Source organism: Mastomys coucha, unplaced genomic scaffold (genome assembly GCF_008632895.1).
Source record: "Mastomys coucha isolate ucsf_1 unplaced genomic scaffold, UCSF_Mcou_1 pScaffold15, whole genome shotgun sequence".
NCBI classification, from domain to species: Eukaryota; Metazoa; Chordata; class Mammalia; order Rodentia; family Muridae; genus Mastomys; species Mastomys coucha.
Window position 1 is genome coordinate 53,324,824 of NW_022196897.1, and position 18,712 is coordinate 53,343,535.

Sequence of the window (18,712 nt, forward strand, 5' to 3'; positions counted from 1 at the left end):
CATATGACAGTACACCTGGCTCTTTGGGTTTTTTGTCTGTGGGGTAACTGGGCCAGGATGGCCTTAAGTTTGTGGCAATCATTCTGCTACTGCCTTCTAAATGCTATGACTATAGGCGTGGCCACTACACCCAGCTGTTCCGATATGCATTTGTGAGTGGTAACTATGTAGTTTCTTGGGAGAAAGAGAATAGTAAAGGAGGTTGTTGTTTCGATTTAATGTTTTTAAATTTTGGTATCTAGCTGTTTTTTTAAAAATAGCTATAGAAATACACATTAATCTCTAATGTAATAGGTCATTTGAAATTTATAATATTGGAAAAATATGTGTACATATTGCTATTCTGTGTTTACATAATGAGTAGTTCTGCTTAGGCTGTGTCTCTGACCTTTCTTGAGAAAGCACTTCTTCCTTATCAGCATCCTGCGCTGTGTGGTATGCAAGCTTCCAAAGTTATCTAGGTAAGGCTTTCAGAACTGAGCAAGTGGAATGCGCCTTCCGGGAACTGCTACAGACCCATTGCTCTCATTTATAATCTTCACAATGAACAAATGTTTTCTACTTTTTTGTTTTTGTTTTTTGTTGTTGTTGTTCTCAGTTCGGTTGTAGTTAGTGCTTTTGCTTTGTAAAAAAATGCACTTCTTTCATAGTTTAAAATTGTTATGTTCTATTTAAAGTCTTTTAAACATTACTTGACCATATATTTACATTAAATTTCCCCCCCCCCCAAAAAAGCTTTGCTGTGTGGGGTTGTTTTATTCTGTTAATGGGAATGAGAGTGTCAGCCTTGCCTTGTAGTAACTTAGTTAGTTGTTTCAAAGTGAGAAATGATAATGGTATAGGATAAATAGCTAAAGGACTATTAAATTCACAGGTTTCCCATACAAAATGGTCTTTTTGAGAGAAAATTTTTGTGTAATAAATATAGTTAAGATTAGAAGAGAATTATTTATAATGTGTTTTTCTAAAAATTTAACCTTTTAAAATCTATACTGGTTCACTAAAAGTAATTTTGGTTTCTTGAAATTTTGGTGTATTCTTATGTATCTTTCTTTCTGTCTGTCTATCTGTCTATCTATCTATTATTTTAGAAGGGCCCATTAGTCATCTCAGAATGGTATCTGCCCTTATATAAAGAAAAACAAAGAATTGGCTTGACTTATAAAGTACTCAAGTAGTTCTCAGACAATAGGTAATTCCATGCCTACTTTTAGTTATTCTTCTGTGGCTTAATATTATTATTAAAATGGGTTTTAGAAATCAAAGAAATTTCTACTATATTAGGGAATTTGTCAGTCCATTGATTAGACAAATAAATTATTCTGCTCTAATAATGACAAATCAATGTACTTTATAAAACTAAAATTAAAACATCAAACAAAACAATATCAATAAAAGCTTGACATGTTTTTATATTAACTCATATGGGCAGTGCTAAAATTATTAAGATATGCCATTTGATTCACATCAGATGGTATATAGCTGGTCAGACAAAAATTGCTGTGTGCCTAATTTGGAGAAATTACAGAAGTATTAAAAATAATGTAATTCTGTTTTTAAATGTGGATTGCTTGAGTAGCTTCCTAATTCATACTAAGATCTCTTTACATTCTTAAAGACCCTGCAGTATGTGGCTTGTCTACTATATAGTAGAGAAAAAATATTTAAAAGTTTGAAAGTGCAATATCTGAAGAAAATTTTTCAAATTGCAAATCTTGTCTTCAGAGCTAGGTTTTCAGAATCATGTATTTGGATTCTTCCTTTAAATATAATAGTAGTCAAAACCTGTAGATAGTTTTGTAGTTAAATTATATCAGAAGTAGAATACTACAACATTACAATGAAAAGTCTAAAGTAAATATCCTTAATTTCCCAATTGTTGGTAGCATGCAGTGGTTAAATAGTGCATCCTTTGATAAACATCATGTTTTCTTGTTGGTAACTTCTAATGTCAACCTCCATGGATCAATGTGTTACACCTTTCTAGCTATATTTTATCTTTAGAGGATTTAGTGATATAATTATCAATTTTATCATGTCCATGAACGCACTTCTTATTTCAATGAATTGTCAATATAAATAATGAATTCTAACAATATACAATTAATTCATAGCCAATAGGCAAGTTAATGTTAAATTTAAATTTTTCCAGTAGGCCTATAACGTGCTAAATAGGTGATATTTTAGTGGCCCATTTGTTCCCTACCTGAGCATACATACAAGTACATTTTTGAATAGAAATGTGATTCAAAACACTAGCTAAAATAGATAACTCTACTGTACAGGCCATCATTGTCCTGCAAACTTCTTAGAGTCACAAGACTGCTTTGAACCCCATGTTGGTAACTCACTAACATCTACTGCATCTCAAACAAATGTATTTGAAATGATAGAACTTTGATAGTTTTAATTTAAGTTAATTCAATGATAGTTTAAAGATAAAGAAAGCAATGAGCCTGGAGATATAGCTCAGTGATAGTGCTTTTATCTAACATATGTGAGGTCTTGAGTTCAATATCTAGATGTATAAAAATAACTACATAATAACAATAAACAAATGACATGAGAAATATAAGAAATTAAAAAAGAAAACTAATACTTAAAAATAGGCTACATTTGTGTAGTTTTATACACTAGATTTTTGATCAATTCAGTTGTGGGAACTTCTGTTATGCAGTATGAATCAATGCCTTAGTACTATTTCTTTATAGACACAAATATAATTTCCTTTATGTACTATATTATCTCAAAAGATCTTCATTGGTTCTATGTAATAGTCAATTAGAAACCAAATAATCTGGGCTGGTGAGATGGCTCAGTGGGGAAGAGCACCGACTGCTCTTCAGAAGGTCATGAGTTCAAATCCCAGCAACCACATGGTGGCTCACAACCACCCATAATGAGATCTGATGCCCTCTTCTGCTGCATCTGAAGACAGCTACAGTGTACCTACATATAATAAATAAATAAATCTTTAAAAAAAAAAGAAAGAAAGAAACCAAATAATCTTACTTGAGTTAAAATAGTGAAAACAGTTACAACAGTGATAACAACAAAACGATGAATGCATAAAGGAATATTAAGGTGGCCAGATGTTGAGAATTATGAATCACAAATAAATTTAGGCCAATCAATCCTGTTGTGGTGACAGAAAGAGGCATCAGAGCCCATGATTCAGTTAAACTCCCCAAATTGAAGGGTTGACTAAACGAGTAGTGGTAAATAAAATTTGACGAAAAGCTATCTCCACAAACAAAAGAACTGCAACCAAATGTGGTACAGAAACAAGATATCACTTCCAACAAGCAATTGCATCTTAACCAATCACAGCAGCTGGACTTCAGCTCATCACCACTGCAAACTGATCAGACCATGCCCATATAAGGCAAATGCTGACCTGGAACCCATAAGCTGTTTTTTTCTAAGCCATAAATAAATAAATAAATAAATAAATAAATAAGTTTTTAAATAAATAAAACTATAGAATAAAATTAACACCATATTTAAATGCAATAATTAATGTGAATCATTATTGGTCCCTAGCAACTTGAATCTTTATCTTGTAGAAATTTGTTGTTATGGAAATAACCCAGGTGCCTAGAGACTGAACCACTAGGACAGCTAGGAAAAAGAAAGATTCATAAAATTATTTGTACCATGATAGAAAAAAATCACACACTGGCAAGTTTCTGTTGTATATTTGAATAGTTTCAAAGTAATTTAAATTCAAGCATGTATGAATTATTAGAAGACAGTCACACTTATGTTATTTCTAGCAGATAGAAAATACAGGGACATTCTTACTTCTCAATTCTTCTTCACTCTCAACAGTATTCATGATGCTTTCTATTGTTTCATTCTGTACAACGTCCTTCCGGACACATTTATGCTTCAGGTTGCCCATAAACAGCTGTAGTCCAATTAGTGCGAACACACTGAGACAGAACACAGTGAGGATCATGACGTCAGACAGCTTCTTCACTGACTGGATCAGGGCCCCCACGATGGTCTTTAGTCCTTAAAATGTAGGGGGGGAAAGGAGGCGTTCATAATGACATAATGGCTCTCAATGAGAAACAAGTCAAAACACAAGCCTAACTAGGAATGCATGCATTATGTCAAGTCAATGACCTTTAATAACTGAACCTAGAGAAGTCTCCAGATCCCAAAAGGTGGATCTATACAACTTGTTTTTATGAACTACAACAAGTGATTAAAACTAGTAAAATATTTCCAAGGAACTATCAGGTTCAATTGTGAAGTAAGGTGGATGCTGAAACCATATATCCACACTCACTTACAAATATAATTGTTTTGTAACTGCTAACCCAGTAAATGATGGTCAAACAAACCACCTCTAGATAATGGGATGAAAAAAGTAAGAAGCTAATTGAAGCACATAGTGATGACACATACTGAACCATTTTTTAAAGTGTGAAACAGAAAGCAATAAAACAATGTCATGCAATGCCTACATGCAGATATTTTCTATTTTTTAAATTACATGATGTTCTGATTAGTTGAAATTTTCCTTCCTGAAAAAGTAGAAAACCAATCTTCTGGCAGGAGGAAAAATTTCAAGTAGAGATGTGAGCCAAGTGGTCATCTTCCTTCTCCAAGACCCATGCAACTGATTAAACCCAATGGCTGACTTTTTAAATAAAAATTGCAATGAAAGCAAAAGCAATGCAGTTTGGTTCAAATTATGGAAGAAAATTCTTTTCTCCAAAGGGTCAAAGCCAGCCCTTGTGTTTAACCCCACTCTCACCTGGAATGACTGATATTGTTTTCAATGCTCGGAGAACTCTGAATGTTCTCAACGCTGAGACATTGCCCAGGTCCACAAACTCTGTCACATATCTGTAATAGGGGAGTTTATACACAGACACAGTGACAACACACACACAGACAAAGAAAACTCCCAAACAGCTGGAGTTGAGCGGCCTAAAGCTCCACACCAATCACTTCTTACCTGGGATTACAGAAATAGTTTTCAAAGCTCTCAAGACTCTGAAAGTTCGAAGAGCTGAAACATTGCCTAGGTTTACAAATTCTGTTAAATACCTGTAGAATTAAATCAGAGTTATTCAGAATCTAGGCAGAGTGTATAATACTTACCGTCCTGTTAGTCAAAGTATTTTCTATTTGTAGTTTGGCAAGTCTTTTTCTTTCCTAATTTAACCTAATGCATATGATTTGAATCATTTGATAAAAAGACATATATTGTATTTTAATGTGATTCATAGACTTAAATAGTCAAATAATTAAATGCTTAGTATAATAATATAGAGTTTTAATCTTCTATAAATATTGAGAGTGGTATATTAAGTAAAAGAAGCCAAACACAGCAAATTCCACTCAGATAAAATGTCCAGCATAGTAGGTTTCCGTAGAGCAAAAGCAATATAGTGTTTTAAAAGAGTTTGTACATGGCAGGAGAGGAGGTACCTACTAATCAGTAGAGGGTTTCTTCTTGAAGTGAATGAAATATTCTTAATTTAGACGGTATTGATGCCCATAAAATTTGTGAATATCCTAGAAAGCACTGAGTTGCATACTTCAAAGAGATGAGCTTTGTAATGCATGAATAATAATATTGAATGGGGAACCATGAGAAGCGTATCCATATTGCCATTTTCTTATAGACATGAGAAAATGGAGCTAAAGTGTCTCTAGTGGAGGGAACTTGATGAGTTTGGAGTTGGGGAGGAATGAGGAAAACAGACTAGAAACCACAGACCCTTCTGAATTGGCTGAATGTCTCAGATACTCTTATAATTCAAGATAATAGAAGAAATTAGTTAGGGCTGGGACTTAAAATGTTTATGTCATGTACTTTTGCAAAAAGATAGGAATAACTTTAAAATAATACAGAAATTCAACTGTGATGCTCATGTAGTAGCTCTATAATACATGGCAGGAGCAATGTGTGGTGACAGCTCAGTTGGGAATATTTGACTTTTTATTTTAATATACTTCCTAGCTCATGTACACAGACACTGTGCTTAGAATTAGAGGCCTTAGTCCTTAAGGAGCATTGTGAGAGCTTCTGACATACTTTTAGTTTTAAAATAAAATCTTAAGAAAAATGTGTATCCAATTAACACTGTGTGTATATATCTATAACACATGTCCACTCAGGTGCTGATCAGGAGGCATGATAATGCTTATGCAAAATTTACTTTGAGTGGAAATCACTTTCTGAAAATAGGTAGTCTTTTTGCAACTCTATTTACCTTTAAATATAGCCATTGCATGGAAGAAAAATCAGCCTCCAATTCTTGATTTTACTGGAATATTATTCTGAGACATTCAAAAAAATTTCCAGGTCAAAAAAAAAATTGAGATTACTTACGCAAAAACAATGACAACAAAATCCAGCCAGTTCCAAGGATCACGCAGGAAGGTGAATTCTCCCACGCAAAAGCCTCTTGCAAGGATTTTTATGAGTGATTCAAAAGTATATATTCCAGTAAAAGTATACCTGAAGGAGAGAATATGTTCAAATATTAGGTGTGAAATGAGGATGTCTCATTACAATCTTTACAGTTTATTACCCCTCATTAATCACAGGAAGGCATCTCTTGGAGGTTGCTGTTAATGTATGGATCATTCCACCTCATAAAGTACATTGTGCAAGGGATGATTTCCAGGAACTCTTAAAATGTCCTTCTCAGCTACACATAGGTATTAGATCAATCTAGAAAATCTCAATGGAGATTTTAAGACTAACATAGCCACTAACATGAGGTGCATATCATATTTATGAACAGGAAAGGGGATATGATAAGCTCACTCTTTTTTTTTTTTTTTTTTTTTTTTTTTTTTTTTTTTTTTTTTTTTGGTTTTTCGAGACAGGGTTTCTCTATATAGCCCTGGCTGTCCTGGAACTCACTCTGTAGACCAGGCTGGCCTCGAACTCAGAAATCCACCTGCCTCTGCCTCCCAAGTGCTGGGATTAAAGGCATGTGTCACCACTGCCCGGCACCGATAAGATCACTCTTTCAGAAACACTGTAGCATCTAATGATTCAAACTCTATTTGCAGTGAGTTAACATGGAGGAGAGAGAGAACTGAAAAGAAAATTGCATGCAGGAGAGGATAAAATACATTGTTTTATAGACTCAAATTCTAAACTTCTGGAAGGAAAAAGAACACTTGAAAATTAGCATTTAACTCCAGTTTCATATATATTAATGCGCACTTACTCTACATTTTTGGTCCATTCTGGAGGGTTACTCATTGTCATGAATATGCAGTTTGTCAGAATTGTGCACATGATTAGCATGCTGAATAAGGTAGCTTCCAGTCAAGGAATATGGGACACCACAAAAAGACGAGCTGATGTTGACATTGGTTAAAATGCCAACAACTTTTCTTTAGAAAACAATCGAAATGGATGAGTAGTTACCCTGTTGAATAAAATTATCATACTCTAAAATTCTTATAAGACCATCCTCTCATGAGAACAATTTATATTGGAATCTTTCAAGGTGCAGAAGAGCCCCCATCTCGGTCTGAATATAGGAGCAAACCCAGCATCTTGATGTATGGCTTAAGGTATGCTTTGCAAAGGATATTTGTGCACTAAGATCTTAATAGATATTCTTCTCAGAGGACTGAAGGGAGACAGCATGTACAAAGCAGGGGTGGCGTTGAAACGGAAGATTGTTTTCCCTTTGTTCAATACTATAAAAGTCTGCAGGAGGAAAAAGAGACAGGATGAAGCTGAACTCCCAACACTTTAATGCATCACATTGCTATGAGCAGCTTATACCTCTATGTGGTAGAACAGGGCTGAAGAAATCCTGCCCTGGGGCTTTACAAGTACTTAACACGTGTGGAAGCATCTGTCAGTCACTGGTCAATGAGCTCCAAGGCTGTTTTCAACAAGAACTGAGCTGCATACAAGTATGTAGCAGTTCTAGACATGTCCACTCTTTAGACAGTGTAATCTACAAAGTTCATGCTAAACAACTTCAAATAAAGTCACCCCAAAAGTTTTATGACATAAGCGTGTTTGTGATGATGTGTTGGACAGCTCTCTTAGCTCTCTTTAGCCACATTCAGCCCAGGGAGATGGACAGATGGATAGGTCGACGGATCATCCAAAACATTACATGTTTTCTTCAGTGATTACAGTCAACTTGCCATTTAGTTTTTAATGTAACTTTTCTTTCTTTTATTACATAGATTTTAACAATGGGTAGAAATAATCTATCTCTGTTTTTTTTTTTTTTTACCAGAGTAACTTTGAGAGTTTTAAAACATTCTGATAATTGTCATTAAATTTTTTCCCATAAATTTAAGTCATATCAGACTTCAAAGTATCCTTTCTTTCCTTGGTGTGTGTGTGTGTGTATGTGTGTGTGTGTGTGTGTGTGTGTGTGTGTGTGTGTGTGTGTGTGTGTGTATGCCTAATGGGTTCTGATGTGTATGCAAGGACATGCATATGCACATGGAAGGCCAAAGGACAACTTCAACTCTCAGGTGTAATTGACCAAGTTTTTATGTGACAGTGCCTATCACTGGCCTGTAACTCTCAGGTTCTGCACACGGAAGGCAAGAGGCTTATGGTATCTTGTGTGAGCTCTTTTTCTCATCTTGTCTTGTTTACATTTTATGTAAGTGTAAAAAAGCTTACTACAATAATTTTTTTCCACCAAGTTGATGGGAAAGGGGGGTAAGTTTGTGAGTCTGTGTTTTCACTTATGTGGGAAATCTATTTTTCAGGTATACATTATCTGAACAAACTGAGCTTTCTACAAACACATGGTGAGGAATTGTTATAAAAGGCAAAGAAAGGAGATCAAAACTAACACGAAACCCACTACACTATTACATAGTTTTAACAAGATCAAGTTTCACTGCATATGAAATTAAAAAAAGATGACTTTTGTGTTTTAAAATATTTTTCTTTTATTGAAAATAGATTTTCCCTTAAATAATATATCGTTGTTACAGTTGCCCTGCTTTCTATAACTTCTAGTTCCTTCCCACCTCCCTTCTCATTCAGATCCAGTCGCTTTCCATTTCTAATTAGAAAACAAACAGGCTACCAAGGGATAAAGATTTAAGTTAGCATTATTCATTTGCATTAAAACTTAAAGGGAATTTAAAATACACATACACAGGAATTACATATAACCATGAATAGCTGCCAAGAGTGCTCAGCAGGTAGAGACATTTTCTATCAAGCCTGATGATAACTTGAGTTTGATCTCTAGGCCTCAACATAGTTGAAGCAGAGAAATGATTTCCACCAGGTGTCATCTGACTTCAGCCACCCACCCTAAACACTAAACAAGTGTAACATAGCCGTGACTATAAAACTACCAGAAAGGCCGTACCTAAAAAGGAAGACTTCCTGTTGAATATGTTGAATAATTATTCAAATCAAATGGGTATGCCAATACCACTATCAGTTTTAACAAGATCCTAGAAAAAGTACATATTCTCGGCATCCTAATATGTATTTAATAGAATGCTCATGGCATGAGGTTATTAATTGACATCTATCTTTTGTATGGAATGAAATCAAGGGAACTCTGCCACTGAAGTCTCAATTACTTACTTTTTTGTCTGCATAGTATGGGTCCAGGTCCTCCAGGGGCTCTGACACCATTCCCGGGGGAATGTCTCCGTAGATGAAGGGTAACTGTTTACCAGCTTCCAAATCACTACTGGGCTTAGGACCTTCTTCTTCATCATCTTTCTTTTCATCTTTGTGTCCCTTGGCTTTTTCTTCAGAAATCCGTTGTTCAATGAGGGCAAGGGACTGTTTTGTGAAGTGAACGAAGCTCTGAGGTCCTGGAGGAGGCAGCATCGCCATCTTTTCATCCTGTATGTTTTATTTCCCCTTTGGCTCCTTACCTAAGAGGCCTGGATGACAATAAAAAAAGGAAAATATAACTACATGGCTTCTAGAGAAGACAATTTTAAAACTGATGACAAAAATATCCAGTCTTGGAATGCACTTGATAGCTGTGATTGTTATTGATTACTAACGTGACCTACGGTTCCCATAGGAGACAAGACCCTAGACTCAACTGTGAGGGATTTCCTACATTGGGCTAGCCTATGGGTATGACAGTGAAGGAGTCTCTAGATTAAATGAAGTGAATTGGAAATACCTTCTTTGAATGTAGGGAGCACCATTTCATGGTCTGGGACCCAGAACAGCATAAAAAAGAAGAAAGTCCTCTGAACTCAGTCATCCTGTGCCCAGTGACTTCAAGGTCATGTTGCCATGACTTTACTGTCATGGTGGACTGTACCCTTGAACAGTGAGACAAAATACATCCTCCTTTCCTTATGCTTGCTTCTTGTTGGGTATTTGTTACAGCAAAAAGAAAACAACTAATGCGGTCATAGAGTACTTTCCTTTCATGCACAAAGGCTTTCACTCTGACTTGCAAACCTAAAGAAACAAGTAAAAAAACAACCAAACAACAGATAGAAGTAGAAGAGCTAATGTGTATATAAACTCCTAATAAAGTATGATGTAACCCTTGCTGGTCAAGTAATATGTGTTACTTTGTTAAAATATTTGAATCTAATACATAACAGCTCTAACGTGAAATAAAGATGCCAGTTTCCTGAGTAAACATTTTAACTTAACTTTATTTTTCATCCATATGTAACATATATACATATATGTATATACACATACATACATATATATGTATATGCATACATATATACATGTGTGTATGTATGTATATATATATATATATATATATATATATATATATAGACACTGTTTCTGACCTATGGTCAAACTTACTTTAAAAGAAAACAAGCTTTTGCTCTGGTACTGTTACTGATGTTTGTGACTTTTCCCAGACAATATATCTGTGTTTTCAAGTGAAAGGTGAAATGCACAGGAACTATATGGAAATGTTCAGTGGAGTTATGAAGTAAGCTTTCCTCAGGACTTTAATGGTAATGTAAACTTTGGATTTTGTTATCCATGCGAGGAATCAGAATACTTCTCATTGTGCTCAGCATGGTGGCCAATAATTATTTATGCCGGAATTCCAGAGGGTAAGGCAGAAATCTTGAGTTCAAGATGAGTCTGGACTATATTGCAAATTCTGTCTTAAAAAGGTAAACAAACAACAAACTTGACCAACTGTATACTAAGAGACTTCATTACATAAATTAGGAAGAGTTGCCATATTCTGTTCTTCCCCCACCCCGACACCACAAAGCACAATGTAAAACCACATGTCAATTATAATAGTAACAACAGTGGGAATGTAAATGCATAAAAAAAAATGTTGAAACTATTGTTACCAAGATTTCTCTCACTCCCATTCCCATGGCAAAAGCAATAAGCTTCAATTAGAATAACATATTATTTTTCGTCTCAGGCACCCAGGCACATTGTAAGTGAATTGGCTGAGAAGCAGGGTCCTTAAGATATCGTAAGTAAAATGGAACCTTCAACATGCAGAGATGTCAAAGATGAGGCATGCCTCATCTGTTACTACAGCTGCTTCCAGTGTGTCTTACTCAGTTAGATGAGTAATTAAGCCCATGTAGAAATTGTACGTTTCATCAGAAAAGTTGAAAGGCAATACAAGAATTTTTTAATGTCATTTGTTTTAGGATTTGTAGAACAGATCCAGCTTTTGTGAGGAATGCTTTTTTATGGTTTTTGAGGTTGTCGACATGTCATGACACATGTCTTCACATTACCTTTCTAAACTGCTAACTCATTCTTAATTACGGGAAGTATCTCACCAAACACTAAATCTGCACATTTCTTTATATCCAATATTTATAGCTGTCATAATTAAGAGAAAGTGAGCTTTGTCTTCAACACACTTCTGTGTGAAAAACGCATACTATCCAAACCAAAGGCAGACTTAGGTTCACTCCAGTAAAGGCAAATAGAATTAGTAGCTCACATAACTTTTCTCTTCTCATGGAAAAACAGATGGAGTTTTAGGCACATGTCAGGAGATAATCACAGCTTAATAGAAGGTGCCAACATGTTCTGTTTGTGGCATAAAGATGGACATTTCTAACATAAATGATTGCATTCTTTGCCCTTTCTCTATTTACTTACAACCGAAAGGCATTGATAGGTAGAAGCAGAAAGGGCAAATATTGAATGTCATGGAGTGTTATATTTTGGAATTACACATACATACTTATCACTCAGAGTTATGAAGCTGCATAATCATGATTGAAGAAGAATAATCATGGGCAGTTAATATTATTACTTTGTGAAGAAAATCTCGATAATTAATTAATTTATATTCTTTTAATTTGAGAATGCGACTAATGCCCGAAACATTCTAAAGCATTCATGAAACTCAGTTAGACAGAGGTTCCCAGGCTTCACAGACTTTCCCTGGGCTCTTAGTGAATGTAACTGAAGGATTAATGATTATGCATATTCTAAAGTAGATGGTAAAGTCTTCTGTTGTTCCCCTCTCAAGAATTGATAGAAATCCATGTAGTAGATACATTACATGACTGTGAGTGTGGAACTACACTCAATTCCATTGTTCTTATACTTTCATTTTTATTCTTTTCCCTTCCCTTCTCGCTTCTTCCCCCTTCTTATGATCTCCTTATATCTATCTATCTATCTATCTATCTATCTATCTATCTATCTATCTATCTATCTACTTATCTATCTCTATAATCTATCATCTATCAATTTATCTATCATCTATCTATCTAATGTATCATCTCTCTATCATCTATCATCTATCTTATCTAATTTGTCATCCATCTAATCTATCTGATCTATCACCTATCAATTTATCTATCATTTATCTATCTAATGTATGTATCATCTCTCTATTATCTGTCATCTATCTTATCTAATTTGTCATCCATCTAATATATCTGATCTATCATTTATCAATTTATCTATCATCTATCTATATCTATCAAATGTACATATATATCATCTATCTATCATCTATTTTATCTATCTAAACTATCACCTACCTTTATACCTAAATGTCATCTATTATCTATCTATCTATCTATCTATCTATCTATCTATCTATCTATCTATCTCATCTATCTTATCTCTCTAATCTATCATCTATCTACCAACCATCTCTCTATAATCACTTTCACTATTCATGCATATCCTCAGCACACAAGCTCTTGAATAAACAAATGTCATACAAACAGAGGAGGTATGTGTATGTATGGTGAATTAACATTTGAAAAAGTATATGCCATATTTTCTTGATGAAGGATAAACCAATGGAGACGTTAAAGTACCAATTTAACATCATTCTGGGAAATGACATAAAAATAGCGATTAGATTCTGTCATCTTCATTTAGACTGGGGAAATGAAACTTCATTTTGTTTTAGTAATAAAACTTTTTTCAAGCAGAACAGGTCTAGTTGGCATCTAAGTGTCTTTGGAAGTTATAATAGAACAGGCTTGTGAAATTGTTGGCTAGCAGGGTTCTAACAGACAATGTAACTAAAACAGGAAAAACAACACAAGAATGTCAGTGATGGGATACAGCATGTCTGTTACCAGAGCTGCTTCCAACTCTCTTGTCTGTTAGATAAGTAATGAAACCATGTACATTTTTATCTCTAAGGTATCAGGTTTAATAAATGATATTTTTGCTGGGCAGTGGTGACACACCTTTAATCCCAGCACTTGGGAGGCAAAGGCAGGCAGATTTCTGAGTTCGAGGCCAGCCTGGTTTACAGAGTGAGTTCCAGGACAGCCAGGGCTATACAGAAAAACCCTGTATCAAAAATCCAAAAAAAAAAAAAAAAGAAGAAGATATTTTTGAGCAATGATTTAAATAAAGCAAAGCTAAAAATGTCTAATGAAAACAAAAAATCTAAATGTACAGAAACTGTTTTGAAATTTAGTGTATATGTGTGGGTATTTTTCTTGAAAGCATGGTGTGTACCCTGTGCACACAGTGTCCTCAGATCGCCGGGAACTAGAGGTACAGATGGTTGTAAGTTGCCATGTGGGTTCTGGAAATGGAACTTTGTCCTCTGGAAGAGCAGCCAGTGCTCTTAACCACTGAGCCATCTCTCCAGCCCTCAGAAACTCTTTAAAATATTAAATGAAAAAAATTTCATGTAAGAACCACATAATATTTAAGAGCAGAAGACATCTAGAAAAATTAAAGAAATATAATAAAAAGCATAAATGAATATATTTCCTTAATAAAATATTAATATAATTGTGTATTACAATGCAAAACTCAATAAAGAATAAAATATGACATGAATATACAAATATTTAATCAACATTTCAAGTTTTCTATGTAAAAAATCACAAATAAAGAAATATAAATTAAAATATCAGAAGCCAGATACTGTTTATTAATATAAAAATTATCAATAAAATAATAGTGATGTTTGAGAGGAAATATCTAATAATATGAATAAGGAACATTGTTTGCAAAGATATTTTGCATACCTAGCAAAAGTCTTAAATATATTGGTTAATGTTTATTGCCAAATGCTTTCCTTTCTAGGAACTTATCCAAAGCCAATAATGTCAAATGTCTTCCTAACAATTATGAAGATGTTTATTGAAATGTTTTTGTATTACATAAAATTATAATCAATACAAAAGTCAGAATTAATTAAGTAGCAAAATGAACATATAAGAATAAACCTATGTAGCCTTTTGAAGAGTGCTTTTATAGACTAATGGATTATAAACAACATAATAATGGATTTTGAAAGAATGCAAATTACATTCACACAATTATTAAGCTAAAAATTCAAATGTATAGAAATATACTCAGTATGTAATATATTTAAAATAAGTAATTCCTGGTTTTAAATTAGGTTTTAAAATAAGGAACATTGTTATTTTCTTTTTTAAAAAAGTGACTGCATTTATTTACATGTTCATGTGTTTCCTTAGTAAAATGTTAAAATCATGTAGTACCTCACATGTCGTAAGGTGGGTGTCAACCTTCAGTTTGGTTTTGCCTTCACTTGTGTAGCTCCTGAAGGTCAAACTCAGATTGTCATGTTTGATTGGGAGCAACTTTATCATCTGATCAATCTTACTAACCTATTATGGACTATTTGAATAGATTGTTCCTATTAATTTAATCATACTTTTGTTTTAAATATTTTATACTATAAAATGTCATACTTATGTCAAATTGATAATACTTTATAACAAAGTATTCTGATCTGGCTTTTATTTAGCAAATAAACCAGTATTTGTTACTGCCAAGTTTAAACTGTACTTTGAACTGAGAGGCTACCATACTGTTTGCCATTACTATTAACATATATTCCTTAGAGTGAAATTACAATCTTACCCACAATTACTTTTTTATTGCATCACTATTTTGCATATTACTATTTATCCTTAATAGTACAGTGAAGGATTATTTAGACAATTGCCAAAAGGAAATCCTAAATATGTTATGTTGGTACCTGGGACTATCAAAAGTTGAAATAAATATGAAAGCATTCAGAATACATTTCTTTTTTCAAATCACTAGAATCTATCTACTAATATCTATATGTCTATTATATATCTCTTTATATATCATCTACATCTTTCTAATGATCCATCTTTGAATTTTTTCTTCATATGTACTTTTAGTTACACAAAGTGATAACATTAATATACAAAGTGATAACATATTAATAGATAATATTATCATCTATTAATAACCTTTTTCTAATGGATATCACACCTTAATGTCTGTGTTCCCTGTGTAGTCACAGGAGTGATATCATGCAGATAATTTCATGAAATTGCTGGGAGCCAGAGGGAAAACCCTAGAGTCTATGAGTCTGGAGAAAATGATGCAGAGGGGATGAGGAGATGGAAACAGAAGGCACAGCGTAGCGTACAGGAGTTTTCTAACACACTGGAAAGGAGTGATCAGAGTTGACACATGTGGTGAGAACAGGACAAAGCAAGTTGGTTAGCCCATGGATTGTTTATTCAACAATGTTTCAGGGCATGCTTTCTGATATCACCTCCTCTCTATCTAACTACAAAACAATGTGATATACCCCTAAACTAAACTGAAAAATGAATTTTAGTATGAGCTATGCTGGGCTACTAGGGTGTTGTTATCTACCTCAGCTAGAAACAGGGTGGAATCCAGAGAAAGGAAAATTCTTGTTTGCTTCTCTTGCATATGTGTACTAAAATGTAGCCTGGGTATCAGGCTCCCAGGCATGTAAAGAGAGCTTGAAGCTGTCCTTCCCTTTTGAAGCATGACTTATTTGGTAAACAAACCTATAGCAATACACAGGTAGAAACAACATTTTCCAAAAGCAGTCTACCCTTTCTCCAGTAGGGATTAGACAACAAATGATAAATTTATACATCAGTACTACCAAACAGAAAGCTGTAGACTCAAGTGAATGGAGCAGATACTTAAATCCACAAAAACTTCCATGTACTATCAACTGAATGGACCAAATGCTTAAATACAGAAAATCTTACAAATACTATACATTAAAAAAGGATAGAGACTGCTCCAACCTGGGAATCCTTCCCATATTCGATCACCAAACCCAGATACTACTGTGGATGCCAGCAAGTGCTGGCTGACAGGAGCCTGATTTAGCTGTCTCCTGAGAGGCTCTGACAGTGCCCAACTAATACATAAGTAGAGGCTCACAGCCATCCATTGAACTTAGCACAGAGTCTCCAATGAAGGAGCTAGAGAAAGGACCCAAGGAGCTGAAGGGGTTTTCAGTCCCTTAGGAAGAACAACAATATGAACTAACTAGTATCCTCAGAGCTTCCAGGGTACTTCCAAAGAGTACACATGGTGGGACTCATGACTCCAGCTGCATTTGTAGTAGAGGATGGCCTAGTTGGTAATCAATGGGAGGAGCGGCCCTCCGTCCTGTGAGGGTTTATGCTTCAGTGTTGGGGAATGCCAGAGCCAGGAAGCAGGAGAGAGTGGGTTGGTGAGCAGGGGGAGGGGGAAGGGAACAGGTTTTTTTTGGTTGTTGTTGTTTTTGTTTTGTTTTGTTTTCGGAGGGGAAACGGGGAAAGGAGATATCATTTGAAATGTAAATAAAGAAAATATCCAATAAAAAAAAAAAAAAGGATAAGACAGGCTGGAGAGATGGCTCAGCAGTTAAGAGCACTGACTGTCTTCCAAAGGTCCTGAGTTCAATTTCCAGAAACTATATGGTGGTTCACAACTATCTGTAATAAGATCTGATGCCCACTTCTAGTATGTCTAAAAAAGGATAAGACTAATGATCCTTGAGAAGTTTGAGCGGATAAGAAATCTACTACATAATACAATGGCATCAACAATAATAAGGACACAGTTCTTTATAAGTAAAGACATGGAGATCAAAATAAAATTTTAATTAACTCTATTAAAAGTCAGAAATTAAATGAAAGTTAAACAAATTAAAATAAATTACACATTATAGAAAGTTTAAATGGTTGCAGAAATCGGGGTACCACTATACATAAAAGACTGTCAGACTGCCATTAACCATGCCCCACCCCCACCACCTTTCCTCTCCCATACTGAGAAAAATAGTTTGTGTAAATCTCTATTTCTGTATTACCTCACACAAAGTCTGATAGCAAATATAACAGACTTTGAAGTGTAATGAGACTCAAAATAGTTTCCTTTCTTATTTTCTGTGAAGAGTTATTTGGATTTGAATAGTATTTTAAAAAGCAGCTAGAATACAAGAAACAGTTCATATTAGACTGTTAGCGAATAGTTTGAACACTAGAAAGGGAAAGTGCTTCTCCAATAAGCCCCAACAATTGCATAGTATAATAGTTTTCCAAACAGACAGCAAATCAAAATATGGAATGGTGACTGACCAGCCAATGGAAATAAAGAAGCTTCTAATTAAGCTTGATGTGGTCTCAAAATTTAAATGAGTGTTCTACTTCCTTTTCTTTGGCAAACCACCTGGTTAAATATGTCAAAGAAAAACATTTTTATGATTTGCCTAGAGTATCAGCATATCATTTTGCCACCTTGCTAATTACTAAGACTTATGGGAAGTATAAGGATAGAAACAGATAAGAAGATGCAAACATAGACATAAGTGTATCTATATGAATGGATTTTTGTGAGTTTAAAGAGTACATGTGAGTTTCTTAGTACGTGTTTTGCTTTCTGCTTTCAGTTCCAGATGTGAGCTTTAGCATCCTTTTCCAATAATCATGCTTGCTATAGTCTGTCACATCTCTCTGCCACTCTGGACTGCTATTCTCTGAATTCATAAGCCCAATCAAACTTTTTGATCTATAAATTTACTTGGTTATCATGTTTTATTACAGGAATATACAAGTAACTCATACATAGCAGTAATAGACACGTCCAGGTAAGAGTTGAAATAGAGAGAGGATATTCTGTTGAAAAAATGAATTGAACAACTGGAACTGGGATAAATATAGTTCAAACTGCTGAGAACTTCAAAATGGGGTAAGAGGAATCACAAGTAATACATACCTTATTGTTCAAGTGAGAAAATTAGAAATAATGTTTAAAGCTAGCAAAACTGTGAGACCAACATAGTTCTTAGAGATATGAAGGAACTGAAAATGTAAGGAAGTGAATGGAGAGAGGTGTGAGACAAAACTTTGTGTTCATTTCCACCCATATTTCTTAATTTTACAATGCTAAATAGAGCAACCAAAATAGGCTGTAATTTGAAGAAAGATAACAAACCTCTGTCTTGAGTCAAAGAAATCAATGTGCAATTTCGAGTGTAGA

At 34.4% G+C, this 18,712-nt stretch overlaps 1 protein-coding gene across 3 annotated transcripts in view; it reads right to left on the bottom strand.

Annotated features, from left to right (window-relative positions):
• Positions 1-18,712, bottom strand: part of Scn9a (sodium voltage-gated channel alpha subunit 9) — a 145,008-nt gene that overhangs the window by 69,872 nt on the left and 56,424 nt on the right. For 2 of the 3 annotated variants that reach the window (XM_031370487.1, XM_031370486.1), the window contains exons 2-7: positions 9,575-9,882; positions 7,581-7,699; positions 7,209-7,298; positions 6,356-6,484; positions 4,973-5,064; positions 3,805-4,017 (exon numbers count right to left, since the gene is read on the bottom strand). In XM_031370487.1, the coding sequence (XP_031226347.1) occupies positions 3,805-4,017; positions 4,973-5,064; positions 6,356-6,484; positions 7,209-7,298; positions 7,581-7,699; positions 9,575-9,832 (901 nt within the window). In that variant the 5' untranslated portion in view covers positions 9,833-9,882. The other variant, XM_031370488.1, reaches the window with a different exon arrangement.